The sequence below is a fragment of the Neltuma alba genome, unplaced genomic scaffold (assembly GCF_004799145.2).
Source record: "Neltuma alba isolate B1F8T4 unplaced genomic scaffold, ASM479914v2 tig00013692_pilon, whole genome shotgun sequence".
Lineage (NCBI taxonomy): Eukaryota > Viridiplantae > Streptophyta > Magnoliopsida > Fabales > Fabaceae > Neltuma > Neltuma alba.
The window spans coordinates 605-15,340 of record NW_021637856.1 but is presented as its reverse complement, the minus strand read 5'-3'; the positions used below and the strand labels follow the sequence as shown (position 1 = coordinate 15,340).

The following is a 14,736-nucleotide window of genomic DNA, read 5'->3' as shown; positions in this document are numbered from 1 at the left end:
TCATCAAAATTATGCAGAGATAATTAAGTTACTCCTCCAGTCCTTAATATAAGACTCATTTAACTAATTTAATTAGATTAAAAAAGTTAGGTAAGTTAATTAATTATAAGAAATGTGACACATTTTTCCTAAATCACCATAATCATCCTTTTTAATACCCCATCTTCCTCTTTTACTTGATTATGGTTGAGGAAGTATCCATAAGGATAATTTAGAGAAAACTAATAAATAGGAGAAACGGGTCTTATATTTAAAACCAAAATCAATTCAACAATTGAATCCTATATTAAGGACAAAAGGAATATTAATTTTGTCTAGACATGAAAAAATCCAAATTTATCTATATTTCATATTATTAATTCATTCAATAACTTATAGAAATCGCAATTAAGGAGATATTAAATATAAGTAATTTTGAAAAAAAAAAAAATAATACCCTCTTGGTGACGTATAATAAAGACAATCTATTCTCTCATTCATAAGCTTCAAATTTAAAGAAAAAAATGACTCATTTTATAAGTTTCAATTTAAATGTGTTTCAACATATAATAAGTTTTTCCCAATTCTACACTTAATTATTTATTCTCACTCTTTCGTCCCATTCTTTTTCATTTATTGTTTTTCTCATTTACCGTATTTATAAATAAGAGTATATTTGGAAAAAGAAACACATTTCTTATTTATTTATTTATTACTTTCGACTAATTTAACCAATTTTTTAATCAACACAGTTGGGTTAATCAACTCTTACGAAAACGTAATGAAACGTAATAGAAAGAGTATTAATTATGAAAATCCCATGCAAAGCAGTAGCTTTTTCCTTGATCTTTCTTTCCCCCTTACATTCAATGCCACAAGGATCGAATAATAGCCAGACTTTGAGGTGAAACATACATAAACACACAATCACGTTTTATCGACGATGAATCAAGAGAGGCGAGTAAGGATCATGCAACAAATACTTTATGTTGAAGAAAATCTTGCACAAGTAAGATTTAAACATAGCGGGAAGAAAATTCTCAATGCAATCAAACTCAGTTCCTTTTCTCATTATTCCATAAATAATCTGTCCTAGTTCTTCACCACAATCTTCCTGCACATGGTGCCCTGCCTGCAAAGTGCAACAAATTAAATATAACTTTTCCCCATGGGAGCAAGTTCAACCAGCAAAAGAAGGAGGATCTATAAACCAGAATCATTGGCTTGTTCTTCAGTATATTCATTGTTAAAGGATTGCACCACAGAGTAATGAAACCTCCGGAACACACATGTAGGAGAGAGAGAGCATACTTGATTTTACGTTGAAACCCACCGAAACGAGTAAAAATCGGATTGAATGACAGTATATTTGGTTTCACGATGGAAACCACCAAACAAGTACAAATGGGTTTGAATGATAGCATATTTGGTTTCAACGTTGGAAATCACCAAGACAAGTAGAAACAGGGTTGAATGAGAGCATATTTGGTTTTATGTTGAAAACCACGAAAACAAGAGTGTATTTTGCTTTGCGTTGGAAACCACCAAAACAAGTGAAAACGAGGCTGAATGAGATTATAGTTGGTTTCATGCTTGAAACCACCAAAACAAGTAAAATCAGGGTTGAATAAGAGTATATTTGGTTTCACGGGGAAACCACCAAAACCCTGTTTTTAGTGAAAGTAGGTAGTGTCCAACATGAGATCAAATATACACTAAGGATTATTGAGAGACAATGAAGTCAACAACATACCAAGTCCATTGGCTATGTATATTGCAGTTGCAAAAATACCGCTAGAGCATCTGTGTGTCCTTCAAATCATAAAGGGCAACTCTATTTTTTGTTCATATCGAAACCTCGCACATATATTGTTATATTAAACTTATTAAATGGCTTCAATTATGCATCTAATCTTATTGTTTAACTGGAACATTGATAAATCTCATTAAAAGTACTGAATAATTCTCTCTCTAAACAAAAATTGTGAATTTCTTCTTTTCTTTTTCATGCATCACAGAATGTGTCAAGCTAAAACCTTCTAGGAGAGTTTCCGTCCAAGCGGAAAAAAAAATGAAAGTAGATAAAACAAATATCACCACGCAATAGTTGAAAGGAAGATGATCAAATCATTTTTAACATATTAACAAGACTGCAGAATCCACAAGAATTATTTCCTATGAAAATGGATGAAGTAATTGACTTATGTGAGATAACAGATTATTATGAGCAACTATGACTGATAGCCACAGAAGTTCAGTCAGCAGCCTTTAGGCATGGGAATGGCGATAAAATGTGTTCATGATAAAATGATAAGAGAATACTGTTAGGAAGATATTCATTTAACAAGTTTATCCAGAGGCTACAAGTGAACAAAAACATGTTTCCTTTGTGTAAGCATGTGCAATAGAATAGTTTGGTGTTTACCCTTGGAACTTCGATAAGCGTATGATTTGAATCTTTGCAGAAATCTTCCACTCCATCATAGCTCAACCAGCGGTCTCTTTGACCCCAACAAATTGTTGTTCGCACTTTCCAATTCTTGTCCTGAAGTATTTTCTGCATATCCTCCACATAGGTCTGCCAAGAGAAGTGGAGTAAGCAAAAATAACCATATTCGTTCAAAAGTTATTCTCTCTAGTTGTCAATTTGGATCTTCCAACAGGTAAAAGAAAGATGTCTTGATTAAATGTCATAGAAAGTGAATGACAATATGATCATTCAATCCCTAATGGAGCAAGTAAATACGGGTAGCAGCCTAAGCTATTGAGTGAAAGCCCATGATCAATTTTGTTAATATTTCTTATAATTCTTAAATATCTGCCTTAGGTTGAGCAAAGGTTTGCATGCAATTTCATTCATCTAATTAAAGGTAACAACTAGACATAAGTTATGGCCATAGCAAGAAAATAAAACAAGAAATAAGTTCCACATAAGACAGGCCAGCACATGACTTTAATTCTCTGTAATCTAAGAACTGTATGACACATAAAAGCTAAGCGGACAACTATTCAAATATACTTTTGAAATTGATATTTAAAAAATTAAAATTCACCTTCAGGCCTTTCTTCATGGCCCTGCTTATTGCATTAAGTGCAAAACCAGAGGAACCAGATGTGAGATAAGGTCTTCTATAGACCATCGCGTCTTCTTCTTTCATTTTGTAAGGGCCACAGCTAGTCAGAGGTTTATCACTGGCCCTTAAAGGGTCCTAGTAAAGCCATAGAGGAACACGTTAATAAGAAATTTTGGGGGTCGTCAAAACTATAAAATTCAGCAGATATACAATAAATTTAATTTTTTTTTAATTAAAAGAAAGCATAATTTTTCATACCTGAGAAAATATTTCACCCAGTAGGAAGTTGCTGAATGCTGATAATGTTGATGGAAGCTTGACATGTTTAGCTGTTAACTTATAAAATAATAAAGGAATTGAAGCCAGTAATCATCACCAAAATTTGAGAAAAAAGAGTATCACAGAGGGGGAAATGTTACTTGATACTTCATATTTGCAAAATATATTCTGTTTAGACCACATATATCTATATTGGATGACTTAAAAATCAAAGCCTATGATGTGTTTTCAACAGTCATGTAGCTAACATATCATGCAGTCTAACCACACTCAAGACAGAAATCCAAAAAGTAGGGTAAATTAATACACTGAACAATCCATGCCAAAGTCAATTTAGAAACATCATACAACAAATAAAAGGAGTTGTAGCATAACACTCAGGAAGTCTTTTTGCAAGAACAAAAGGAATGTACGTACAGGAGGATTAATGAGTATCAAGTTGTTGAGCTTTTCCTGGTGCAAGCTCGCATACTTAACTACTGCTGGTGAAAAGTAGCCCTGCGAATACAGACAGTTGAAGGATTTCCCATTAAATTCAGATAACAGGTAGTTTAAATTAACAAATCCAAAATTCTTACCAATGAACGCAAATTTACCTGAACTACAAGTGATACTTTACCAACAGCTAGTTCATTGACAAGTGACGCCAAAGATGATACATATTCTGCAAGGAGTAAGGAGTACAGTTGCTCTTTTGCCATTGAATTGTCAAACCAAGGAATGTCCCCGAGAAAGAAAATAAATACAAGTATTGAATATTGTTAGGTCCACAGCATTTACCATCTAGAGTGTAGTCAAAACCATATCCAGGTTGAGGCTTATCAGAAAATCCAAATCCTGAAAAAGGAGAACAAATTAAGGGAAACAACAGTTCTGGCCAAAAGAAAAAAACAAACCTTCATAGAAACAGTTGAACAATTCATAGTAAAAGCTATTAAAAGATCAAGGAAATCACTTGTCAAGCATGTGCAATTTTTTTGGAGACAAAAACCTAAGAATGACAGCTTTTCATGATGTTTTCACTCAATTCGTAACTCGAAAAGAACAAAGTGCAGCAATGATATACTACTAACAGTGAATAGCCAAAGGCTAATCATGATGAGCATTATTTCAACCCTCAATATTCTAAAAGAGATTGCATATGCTTATCCCAAAGGAAAAAACAAGAACATTCAGGTATAACGCGTCTATAGGATTTCATATTTAAGTCATACTACAGATCCTTTCACCGTGCATTTGTTAACCCGTGACGTGGCTGTGAGAAGAAACATATGAGAATACGACTACACATGACCAATGCATCTCAGACAAAAATAATGAATCTCTTGACATATTATTTGTTTTATTATTTTAAGTCAAGGCCTTCTGGGTTTGAACAAACTCTCTTGTTCATATTCAACAAACCACCAAGTACATTCCCATACTCACTAGTCACAAACATCTTATTCATGGGGAATAATCAGTAGAATGGAAGGACAAAGTTTAAATAAGGCATGACCTCTATGCCAACTGGCAAAAGAAACATTGAAAAAAAGACCAAAGTTGCTTTCCTCAAATCCTTCATCCCCTCACTAGTATCAATAATAATGCTCCATTCCTTTACATAGTTCAGACTCAGATTGTTCCATCATTTCTCCAAGTTGTACCTTTTATTTTTTTATGAGAACATGCACCAAATAGGTTGTACAACCAATGTCTCTGAGCATCTGGACGACCACATTTTGAGAGGAAAACATCCCGGAGAACACATATGTGTAATAGACGTAACTGGCTCAAATGCCAGAAGTGACTGAGTTTGGCAAGCCAGGACTCAGTACCTCCACAACCTACCCGGTCTTATTAATCGTTGGGGATGGTAGTAGTTCAAGGCAATAGATATGCTCAGTGAAGGGATTCACAATTAGGGCAAATTTCCAGCAAGTGAAACAACAGGATTCGGAAAGAGGGGTCTTCAAGGCTTAAAAGGTATACTTGCCAGCCCAATTTCTGTAAAATGCTTCTTCTTTCTTCTCTAGTCAAAGCCAAATTGGTGTAGCAAGACTCATTCTCCCACCAATAGTAAGAGCTCTTTCTTTGCTGCACATTTCAACAGACAACAGCTACTCCTTAGACTGCTTAATGTCTTGTCTCATAGTCTGTTGGGGTCTTTAGTAATTCTTTATCATTCTCCTTGGTTTTACTTTCTCTGTCATCTTCTCGCCTCATACGACAATAGGAAGCCCTAACACATTTTTCGACTTCTAAAACTATTGGTTTGACAATTTTTTCAACTGGAAACCCAATAGACGAGGAATGAAGCGATGGAAAGCATTGGACATAAGTTTCCATAACTATCTCCAACACAGAAACAAAGTAATTCTGATAACATTTCTGACAAAAAAATTGGAATCTTACCCAGCCAATCAAAAGCTATGGCATGATAGTCCTTAGCGAGCACGGGAAGAACTTTGCGATAAGAATATGCCTGTCAGCAGCATCAAATTGCCACTACAAGTATTTGTCATCAATATAAATAATCTGGGACAGAGTAACTCCAGGTATGCATATTAATATTTGCGCATCTAAGAAAGTTTGGGAAACAAAATCCATGCCTGATAACTTCACCTGGCAACTTAAGGATTTAGGTTGAGGCTTCTTTGCAAGATTTAAAAGCTTCTAAGATCATTTCGTCAGAAGTTTTAGGCTCATCATCCCATTCTTATATAAAATTAAGTTTTAGCACGTAGGGAACTGATGAGTCTATGTCTTGTTCTTGCTCCAAGCAAAGAAGGTGGCTAGAAGTAAAACATAACAGCCTAATAATGTGGTTCCATGCTGAAAGCTTTAAAGAACATTATGTAATGGAAACTAGCAAGGAATCAACAATATGAAACTTTATCATACAACTTGGCGTTAAATTTGACATATGAGTTAGATTGATGTGAGCAACTGCGAAAAGTCTACGTGACATCATACTATGAGAGGTGCTCCTATCATAGTTGACAATTACAACTCACCTGTGAAGGGAAACCGTGGACTAATATCACTGAAGGGTTATCAGCATCTCCGCTTTCAACACAAAACCATCTATTACAGAAAATCGTTTGGACAAAATATGATTCAGTCAGTAACTGGTAAGGGCCATGGAATTTATGGAAATATTTTATTTCTTCTGGCCTTAGGTCCTAAAAATTTGAGTAAAATCTGTTTTATCTTTACATATTTATGCATTCTATACAAATTCATGATGATTCTGACTCCAAAAACCAAATCAGCATCTAGTTTTCCGATTCTGTTCTTTCCATTTTCGTCAGCATGAATAAACAAGATTATTCGTCCACTACAGACACGCGATATGTCGTTTTACCTGAAGAGATCACCAGTGGCTTGAGAACCAGTCCCCATTGTGAGCCCAAAGATTGGATCTTTAGCCTTTTCACCAGCGCCCAGAATTGAATGGGCTTTCACCTTAAAAAATCATAATTCTTTTAGGCGGGAGCAAAACAAAAGTCCTCCACAGTGAATCGTGGGAATTTTTATTTCTTGATCACTTCTCCCCCCCCCCGGGGGGAATAGGGCAACAATATGCATCGTCTTAAACACTTTTTAATAATTTCCGAAGTATTAAGCTTATGCTGACGTGATTTATAATGCTTACCATTCTCCCTTGCTTAAACCATTCATCACTTGGACTCGGCTCGTCTGAATATTTTCCTGTTCGAAGATCGCAAACTATTCTTATGTACTTTTCAAAACGAAACAAATGGTGCCATCGCATTTTCATCCCTAGCAGCACGAAATGGAATTTGAAAAGTACCTCCACTGAAAGAGAAGCCATCTCCGACCGAAACCGGAGCATCCAGGAGATAATCCTAAAACAGAACAATCGAACTATTGATTGAAAGTTTTAAAGAGGAAAATTTGAGATGTTCATTAAATAAACATACTTCCTCGCCATTGTTGCTGCTCGATCTGCACCTCAGTTTGGGAGACTTTCTGAAAGAGCTTGAAACTACCAATTGGAAACGGAAGCGTCGAACTGATGAAGATGCTGTTGGAGAAGAAGAGAAAAGGAGAGATGTTTGAGGTTGGATTGCTCGAACTGCCATGGAGAAGCAGAAGCAAGAAGGACTTGGGTAGTTGGAGAGTGAGAGCGAAGAAGAGAGCGTAGTGGAAAAACCGTTACGTTTGATTGTAATCTGAAAAATGAAAAGGGAAGCGATAGGAATTTCCTGGTTCTCGCCCGCGCGAAATCCATTGCTTTTTATTATTTTTATTATACTAGTACTCTTCCGGTCCTAATTATAAGACCCAATTGACTTATTTGAGGAGATTAAGGAAGTAAGTTAAGTTGGTTATTTATAATAAATAAGTGTTGTTATTCTTAAAATATCCTTGCTAATTAAGTATATTGGCTAAAACTATCATTATTAGAAGGATTATCTTGGAAAAAAATACATAAATATAAGAGAGAAAATGGATTGGGTCTTATAATTAGGACCAAATAAAAAGTCAAATTGGGTCTTATAATAAGGACCGGAGGAGTATTGTTTTTATTTCTAATTGGGTGAGCATATATACACACACACATGACCCCATTATACGTACGTGTACACGTGTGTTTTTTCCTCAGAGAAGTGGCATATTGGACCATTCGTTAAATCGATGCCTAAACGAAAAGGCAATCATAAAGAAAAAGGAAAAAAGATATTTTTAATGATATTAATAAATTATAATTATAATTCTTATAAATAATTAAAATTATCATTAGTATTTTTAGCAACTTATTATCCATATTTTTTAATATCATCCTGTAAAATAATACTATTTTTACAAAAATTTAATAATTTTAATCTTCCGAAAAAAAGTTTAGTTTTGAAAAATTTCCTATCGTTAATTTCTTTTATTATTGAGTTCTTAAATAACTGTCATTCAAAGAGAAATGTCAATATCAAACCCAAATCTTAAACCCTTCTCGTTGAACGATTAAATTTTCAAATGATACCATATTATTTAAATAAAAGTAACAGGCATTTGAATTATAATTTGAACACTAATTCTTAAAACTCATTCACAATTTTTGTGATTATCAATTTTTTTAAAACTTTTTTTATATTAATCAATTTTTTATAGCTTTTTATAAGCATGTATTTTATTAGAAACAATGCTGTTGTGGCCTTATAAAGCATTAAATGTAAGTATTTATACAAACAAAAATTCAAGTATTAATTCTCCATGTTATTTATAACTGTTTTACGAGTATTTATAAATATACTTATAGATTAATCGGATCAATTTTTATTAATATTTTTTTATAATTTTTTATACATACATTTTTATAATTTTTTATATGAGCACTTATAAATATACTTATAGATTAATCGGACAAACTCTTGTTGACATTGTTTTATAATTTTTTTTATACATAGGTTTTTTCTAATTTTTTTTAAACAAATGCAAATTTTCTTCAATTATCGACTGGATGGCTTGTGAGAAAGGCCCAACTAGAGCCCACTCCTTGTTGGGTTCTGATTAAAGCATTCTTCAATTATTTTCAGACCCCTTCGGCCCAAAAGAACAAATTATTTTCAGACCTCGCCTTGTTCTGATAATCCAAAAGCGGTGCGTATCTCAGTCCCGGCTTCGTGGTTCGGCAGTTCGGCTATGGTGGAAGGTGGATAGAAAATGAAACCAGAAATGGCCTTACAATTTCTGAAGCTTCCCATCGCCATGACCCGCGGGTTGGGTTACGACAGAACCTTTATTTTCTTTTCTCAGTCTAAGACCCTGAAGCACGGTGGTAATCTCAGACACTTCAATCTCTTTTTGCTCCCTTCTATACTTTATTTTCTACTGCGTTTCAAGTTCGTTGCTTATGAATGCATGTTTGAGGGGATGCACGCCTAAAGATTTTCAAGTTCACGTGTGTACTAAGATATATTTGGCTTCAATAATATCTTCTTCTTGATGTTATTCTTGGAATTTTATGTAGAGAGATGGTTCACTGTTCAAATTCCTGGTTCCTTCCGGAGCTATGCTGCTGCAAAATCAGAAAAACTTCAACCGCTGAAAAAGTAAGCTTTTTCTTTCTCCATCGACTATGTCAAGTTTTCACTCTTCACAGTTCACCAAGTTCACACTCATGTGACCTTCCATTCTTAATGGAATTCTAATGCTGAGAACAAGTATTGTTAGAATGCCAGACTATATTGACAAAGATGCATCGAATAATGTTCATGCTTTTTTTTTTTTTTTTGGGGGGGGGGGTAGGATAAAGTGGTGGGTTATTGTTTTTGCTTACTTTTCGAATTGGCTTTGAAGCATGAGAAGTAAGGTGAATATTTGTCAATTAAAAATCAAGTCGGGGCAATAACTGACTTTTGTTTTTGCTTACACCATAATTTTTGGTTTTGGAGGATCAAGAAGTGCTGACGATATGTGCGATCCTTGGATTGTGCGGTGCAGTACTTGCAATCAATGTGACCAGAAGTCTTTCTGTTTTGATGATTCTATTATTGAATTTTATTTTTTTTTACTCTATATGATAAGATAGATATATTTGTTACTTTTCTTTCTGTTGTATTAATATTTTATTCCACCCCAAAGAAGTATTGTGGCGATCCTGAAATTCTTTGTATCAAGCTATTTGTGCTTTTGAACGACAGTACACTCTGTTAAACTTTTAGGAAAAAGAGGCTGGATGAGATATGTCTTGAAAGATTTCAGCAATACAGTCGAAATTTCATTCAGTCGTGGATTTTACAAGGTAATTTTTCCCCTTTTCCCTTTATTGGTGTATAGATTTTCTCTTAACAAGTCCACTCAAGTTACACTATAAAGTAGTCACTTGAATTCAAGCTGTCAGTATAGCAAAGAGTTTTTATTTTCGTTTGTTTTTTCTCTTTTGCAATTCCGAGAAAGTAAAGTAAATTTCTACGAGGTTTGTTATAATATTCTAATTATAAGGAACTTGTTAAGTTAATTGATTATCATCCATATTATGGACAAAGATGTCAAGTTGAACTGTTACTCATGGTTCTCTGTTGATTATGCATGACAAACCTATTCTCCAGCAATTATACGACTGCCACTTGTGTTGAGATTCTCTAAGGTGTCATGCTATGTATGGCATCTGGTGCCAATTGAAATGATCAAAATAAACTTGTACATCTTTTTACATCACTTAATTGGGATATTGGCAATATCATTTAGCTGCCTATAAGCGTCCTAGATGTTGTTATTATATGTTAGTATAAGGACGACTAATAGAGCAGCTTTGAAAATTCTGATTGTATGAAAGGTTTTCTAACCATTCAGACTATCAGAGTAATTTCAAAAGGGCACCCAATTTGATTTTTGAACTAATGAGAGAGCGAAAAAGGTTATGGGCTGGACCAATAAAAGGGTTAAAGGTTTGATTCTATTTGGAAGGCTGTATATTCCCATTTTTTCCCCTTGTATTGGATTGTTTTTCTGAATGAGATTTATCTGTTACCTTTTGTTTTTTTAATCCTGGTGTTATTATTAAAACTTCAAAACTAACTTGATGCCAGAGTTTTCCTTGCTGTTCAAAGCTTTGGATCGTTTACCTTTAGCTTGTATTGGCTTTTAGCTACCTAGAGAAATAAAAAAGAAAAAGGGAATGTAAGTAAAACAGCACTTTAAGGACTATTGTGCATGTTGCAATATTTTTACAGTCATGGTGTCGTTTGGATTCACATTGGATAATGGCTCACGTTTTCTCTTTTTCAGTCACAGAAACAGAAACTATGTCCCTGCCTTTAGATTCGTTTGTTTGCTGAATGATCTGAGGTTTAAATCATTTGACTTTTAAATACTTCAGTGCCTATTTAAGCACAATTTTTGAATTTACCGCTTCTTTACAATGTATCAAACTGGAGTAGCAGCCAGTTTGAGTTTCTTTGCAACTTGAGGTTGAGCAGCATTTATTTCTGTAAACGTTCTGAACAAGTCTTTATTACTCATGCTAAATATCTATGTGAATATAGCTATTAGCAACCAGGGTTGGTAGTAGATTATCATCTACAATTGTATGCTTACTCACTGTGATGAAATCAATAAATCAATTGAATCATTAATGACACAGCCAACATTTGTGATTAGGCAAAGTATACGTGGATGGGAAGGTGATAAATAAAGCAGGTACCCCAGTGTCTGACAAAGCTGTTGTGGAGATAAAGGCTGAAGTGCCAAAATATGTATGTAGGTGAATCCATCAAGCTCCATAGATACATGACCTGATGATATCTCTTCACCAATTTTAGGTGAAATTAATATTTTCTCGCTTACCTTTGTCAATGCAGAGCTGGACATAAGTTAGAAGCTGCAATTGAGCAGCTTGGTGTTGATGTTGTGGGTAAAGTAGCTCTTGATTCTGGGTTGTCAACTGGAGGATTTACTGATTGCTTACTTCAGTATGGTGCATCTTTTGTTTATGGAGTTGACGTAGGTTATGGGCAGGTAATGTTTTGCTTGTGTTTTCCGTCTGTTTCCCATCTTAGTGGTTTATGGCTTCACCTGAAAAAGGTTTAACATAGTCACCGATCTATAATCAGTGATGACAAAAATTGTCTAGCTCAGCAAGTTTCTGTGATTATTTTCTTTCCACTACTTTGACGCATATTAATTGATATTACGATTCTTTGTTCATGGTGATTATTTCCTCTTTTAGGTAGCTGAAAAAATCCGTGTAGATGAGCGAGTTACTGTGGTTGAACGGACAAATCTAAGATATCTTTCAGGACTCCCACAAAAAGTTGACTTGGTGACTTTAGACCTTTCATTCATCTCTATTCTCTTGGTAAGGATTTTAATGAGTTTAAATGCCATAATAATGCTATAAATATATATATTCGTTGACTAAACTTTGCAAATCTTGGACTTTTTCTAGTTTGGGAAGTTGGCTTGTATAGTCTTATCATGTTGCAAATAGAATGGAAGTACTTAGGTTGCATATTTAGTTGAGTTCACTAGTTGCATTCAATGGGTGGAGCTCTTTTTTTTTTTTTTTTTTGCGGTGACAAGTGGTAGCAGGCGGGATCAGACTCGCAATCTAATGCCAACAAGGGCACACGTGTGCCACTATGCCAGAAAAGCATTGGCTGGGGAAACTAGAATGTACTCTCCCTACATCTTTGCCCCATAGATGTTGATGGCATTTAAGGCACCCTTGCTGCAGGGGCTCTTGTGGCAACTGTGCATAGCACATTGCATGAAGTGTGGCAGCATCAATTGTGGTGCACATAATTACAAGTTTAAAAAATATTGAAACGTTAGAGAAAATATTGCTCGGATATGTGGGTGGACATAAACACTTGAAAGATATGCTTAAAGCATCATCCAAAACTTTGTCAGCCCGTCTTATGATGCCTGTATTAGATAGTTTTCCTCACATCCCAGGTGCATCACAAGTTTTAAACCAGTAAGCAAGCCCCAGCTCATGAACTTACCAAGTGTTATATAATTCCATCCTACATGTTGGTGTTCTGTGTTCAAATGAATTATGAAGGTAAAGTTTGGCCCAAAAAAAAAAAGAAAAACAAACAAAGAATCATGAAGCTAAAGTAAAATAATAACTTGAACCAAGAGAGAATGTGTGTGCAGAACAATTAGGGGAAGTTTGAGGGGGAAAATAATTAGTAACTCAAAAGAACAAGGCACAAAGTCAGACAGTTAGACAAGAAACTATTTAAAGGAAGAAAGAAATAATCAGAAGTTATTAAAGAAGAATGGGGTAAGAAACAATCATGCTTTGCTCTTATCTCTTAAGCTTCCCGCAGATATAGGGTCCTTGTTCTGCCGATGGTTGGTTAAATTATTCATTTGACAGGTCATGCCTGCTGTGGTCAATGTCATGAAGGAAGATGCAGCATTGGTGACGTTGGTTAAACCTCAATTTGAAGCTCACAGATCACAAGTATGAAACCTAACTTCATGTTATAAATGCAAATATTTCGTCAGGTCAATATTCTCTTCTATGATGTAAAGCCAGTTGATTCCATTGGAGTAGACTGGCAATTAAAAGAAAATAATATGATGTTGCTTGCCTGCCACCCGAGGGGTTGGCGCATTTAGGGGTAAAGATCAATTGTGATTGCACAAGTGCAGTACCTCTGGCTGGGTGCTGTCAATCAAAGATGTTGTTTAAGTTCGAAATTCTTTTTCCCCCATTTATTTGAGTAGAATTAGTTTTTCCCTATAAAATCTTCATGCCATGATGGTTGTTTTAATCCCTTGTAAAGATAGAGCTTACATGTTAGCCACTATTTCTAAATTTGGAATATCACCTTCTGTGCAGGTAGGAAAAGGGGGGATAGTGAAAGATCCCACGGTCCACCAAGAGGTATGTCCTTTTTGGCCGTCTGATTTGATCTCTAGATGTCTTAAAAAAAAATTTTGTTAAAAGGAGATTACGACTAAGTTCACGGAACCTGATATGCAAGTACACAATTCTTTTCATCCTATTTATAATGCATTTCTTTCCACTTTCATAGTCATAAGAAAACACAAACCATTGCATGATACATATTGACTTGCAAATACTGGAGGATATGAAGGTGATTGAAATTTTATTTATTTATTTTTTTTTTTGGGGTAATGCAGGTCCTTGAGAAGATTATAAAGGGAGTAGAGAAGTTTGGTTTCTCCAGTAAAGGGTGGATTGAGTCCCCTCTCAAAGGTGCTGAGGGTAATACAGAATTTCTTGTTCATTTTGTCAGATCATCTCCCAGTGAAGTTTCATAAAATGAAATAAAATTGGACTTTATGCTTAGATTCGGCCTGTGAGTCGGAATTAATCAAGTTTGGAAGATCTCGTTTGAAGGAGAGGAGAGTCATGTTCTTTGTACAGTGATCATTTTTTCTCCTTATGCTTCGGTACTTCAACCTGTTCAATGGAATCATAGGATGCGATGTATTATTGTTCCACCACAATATTAGAATCTTTTTAGTGCTTGTCATATGACCTGCTCATGAATGAGAATAGGTCAACATGAGGAATCGTGTGGAATTTTTTTACGTTTATTTTCACATGATCTTTGATTAATTAAAAAACAATAATTCCAGGACCACAGTGTCATGACCCATTGACAATTTGTTTGAACATACCATTTCACTACTTTTGGGTTTGTTTGCATATGCTTATTTTAAGTACTTATTAGCAGTTTCAGGCAAGATGAGATAAAACCCTCAACATAGATTCCTCGCATTCCTCCTCCGAACGCTAGTTGATATTGGACATTGATGGCTTTGTTACTCGGAGACAATAAAGAATTCTGGGGACTTGGTCTCATCAAAAAATTGGGATACACCAATCCAGTGATCATCTCATATATGTGGTTCATATCATCAGCTTCAGAGCAACGGAGACCCACCTAATCTTTCATGAACATTCACAATCTTTAGT

General features: G+C 34.9%; 2 protein-coding genes across 2 annotated transcripts; one reads left to right on the top strand and one right to left on the bottom strand.

Annotated features, from left to right (window-relative positions):
* Nucleotides 1–761: 761 nt before the first annotated feature.
* Nucleotides 762–7,434, bottom strand: LOC114738814 (uncharacterized hydrolase YNR064C). Its single transcript, XM_028926875.1, has 13 exons — nucleotides 7,259–7,434; nucleotides 7,129–7,183; nucleotides 6,970–7,025; nucleotides 6,679–6,779; nucleotides 6,329–6,398; nucleotides 5,727–5,796; nucleotides 4,113–4,169; nucleotides 3,929–3,996; nucleotides 3,750–3,830; nucleotides 3,312–3,389; nucleotides 3,033–3,188; nucleotides 2,405–2,557; nucleotides 762–1,111 (listed from the first exon to the last, which is right to left on the bottom strand). The coding sequence occupies exons 1-13, from the start codon at nucleotides 7,418–7,420 to the stop codon at nucleotides 914–916; spliced, it is 1,305 nt and encodes a 434-aa protein (XP_028782708.1). The 5' UTR covers nucleotides 7,421–7,434; the 3' UTR covers nucleotides 762–913.
* Nucleotides 7,435–9,008: 1,574 nt separating this feature from the next.
* LOC114738818 (putative rRNA methyltransferase YqxC) lies at nucleotides 9,009–14,286 on the top strand. Its single transcript, XM_028926878.1, has 9 exons — nucleotides 9,009–9,111; nucleotides 9,304–9,385; nucleotides 9,998–10,077; nucleotides 11,436–11,538; nucleotides 11,636–11,792; nucleotides 12,004–12,132; nucleotides 13,162–13,248; nucleotides 13,630–13,674; nucleotides 13,935–14,286. The coding sequence occupies exons 1-9, from the start codon at nucleotides 9,009–9,011 to the stop codon at nucleotides 14,073–14,075; spliced, it is 927 nt and encodes a 308-aa protein (XP_028782711.1). The 3' UTR covers nucleotides 14,076–14,286.
* The last annotated feature ends 450 nt before the right edge of the window (nucleotides 14,287–14,736 follow it).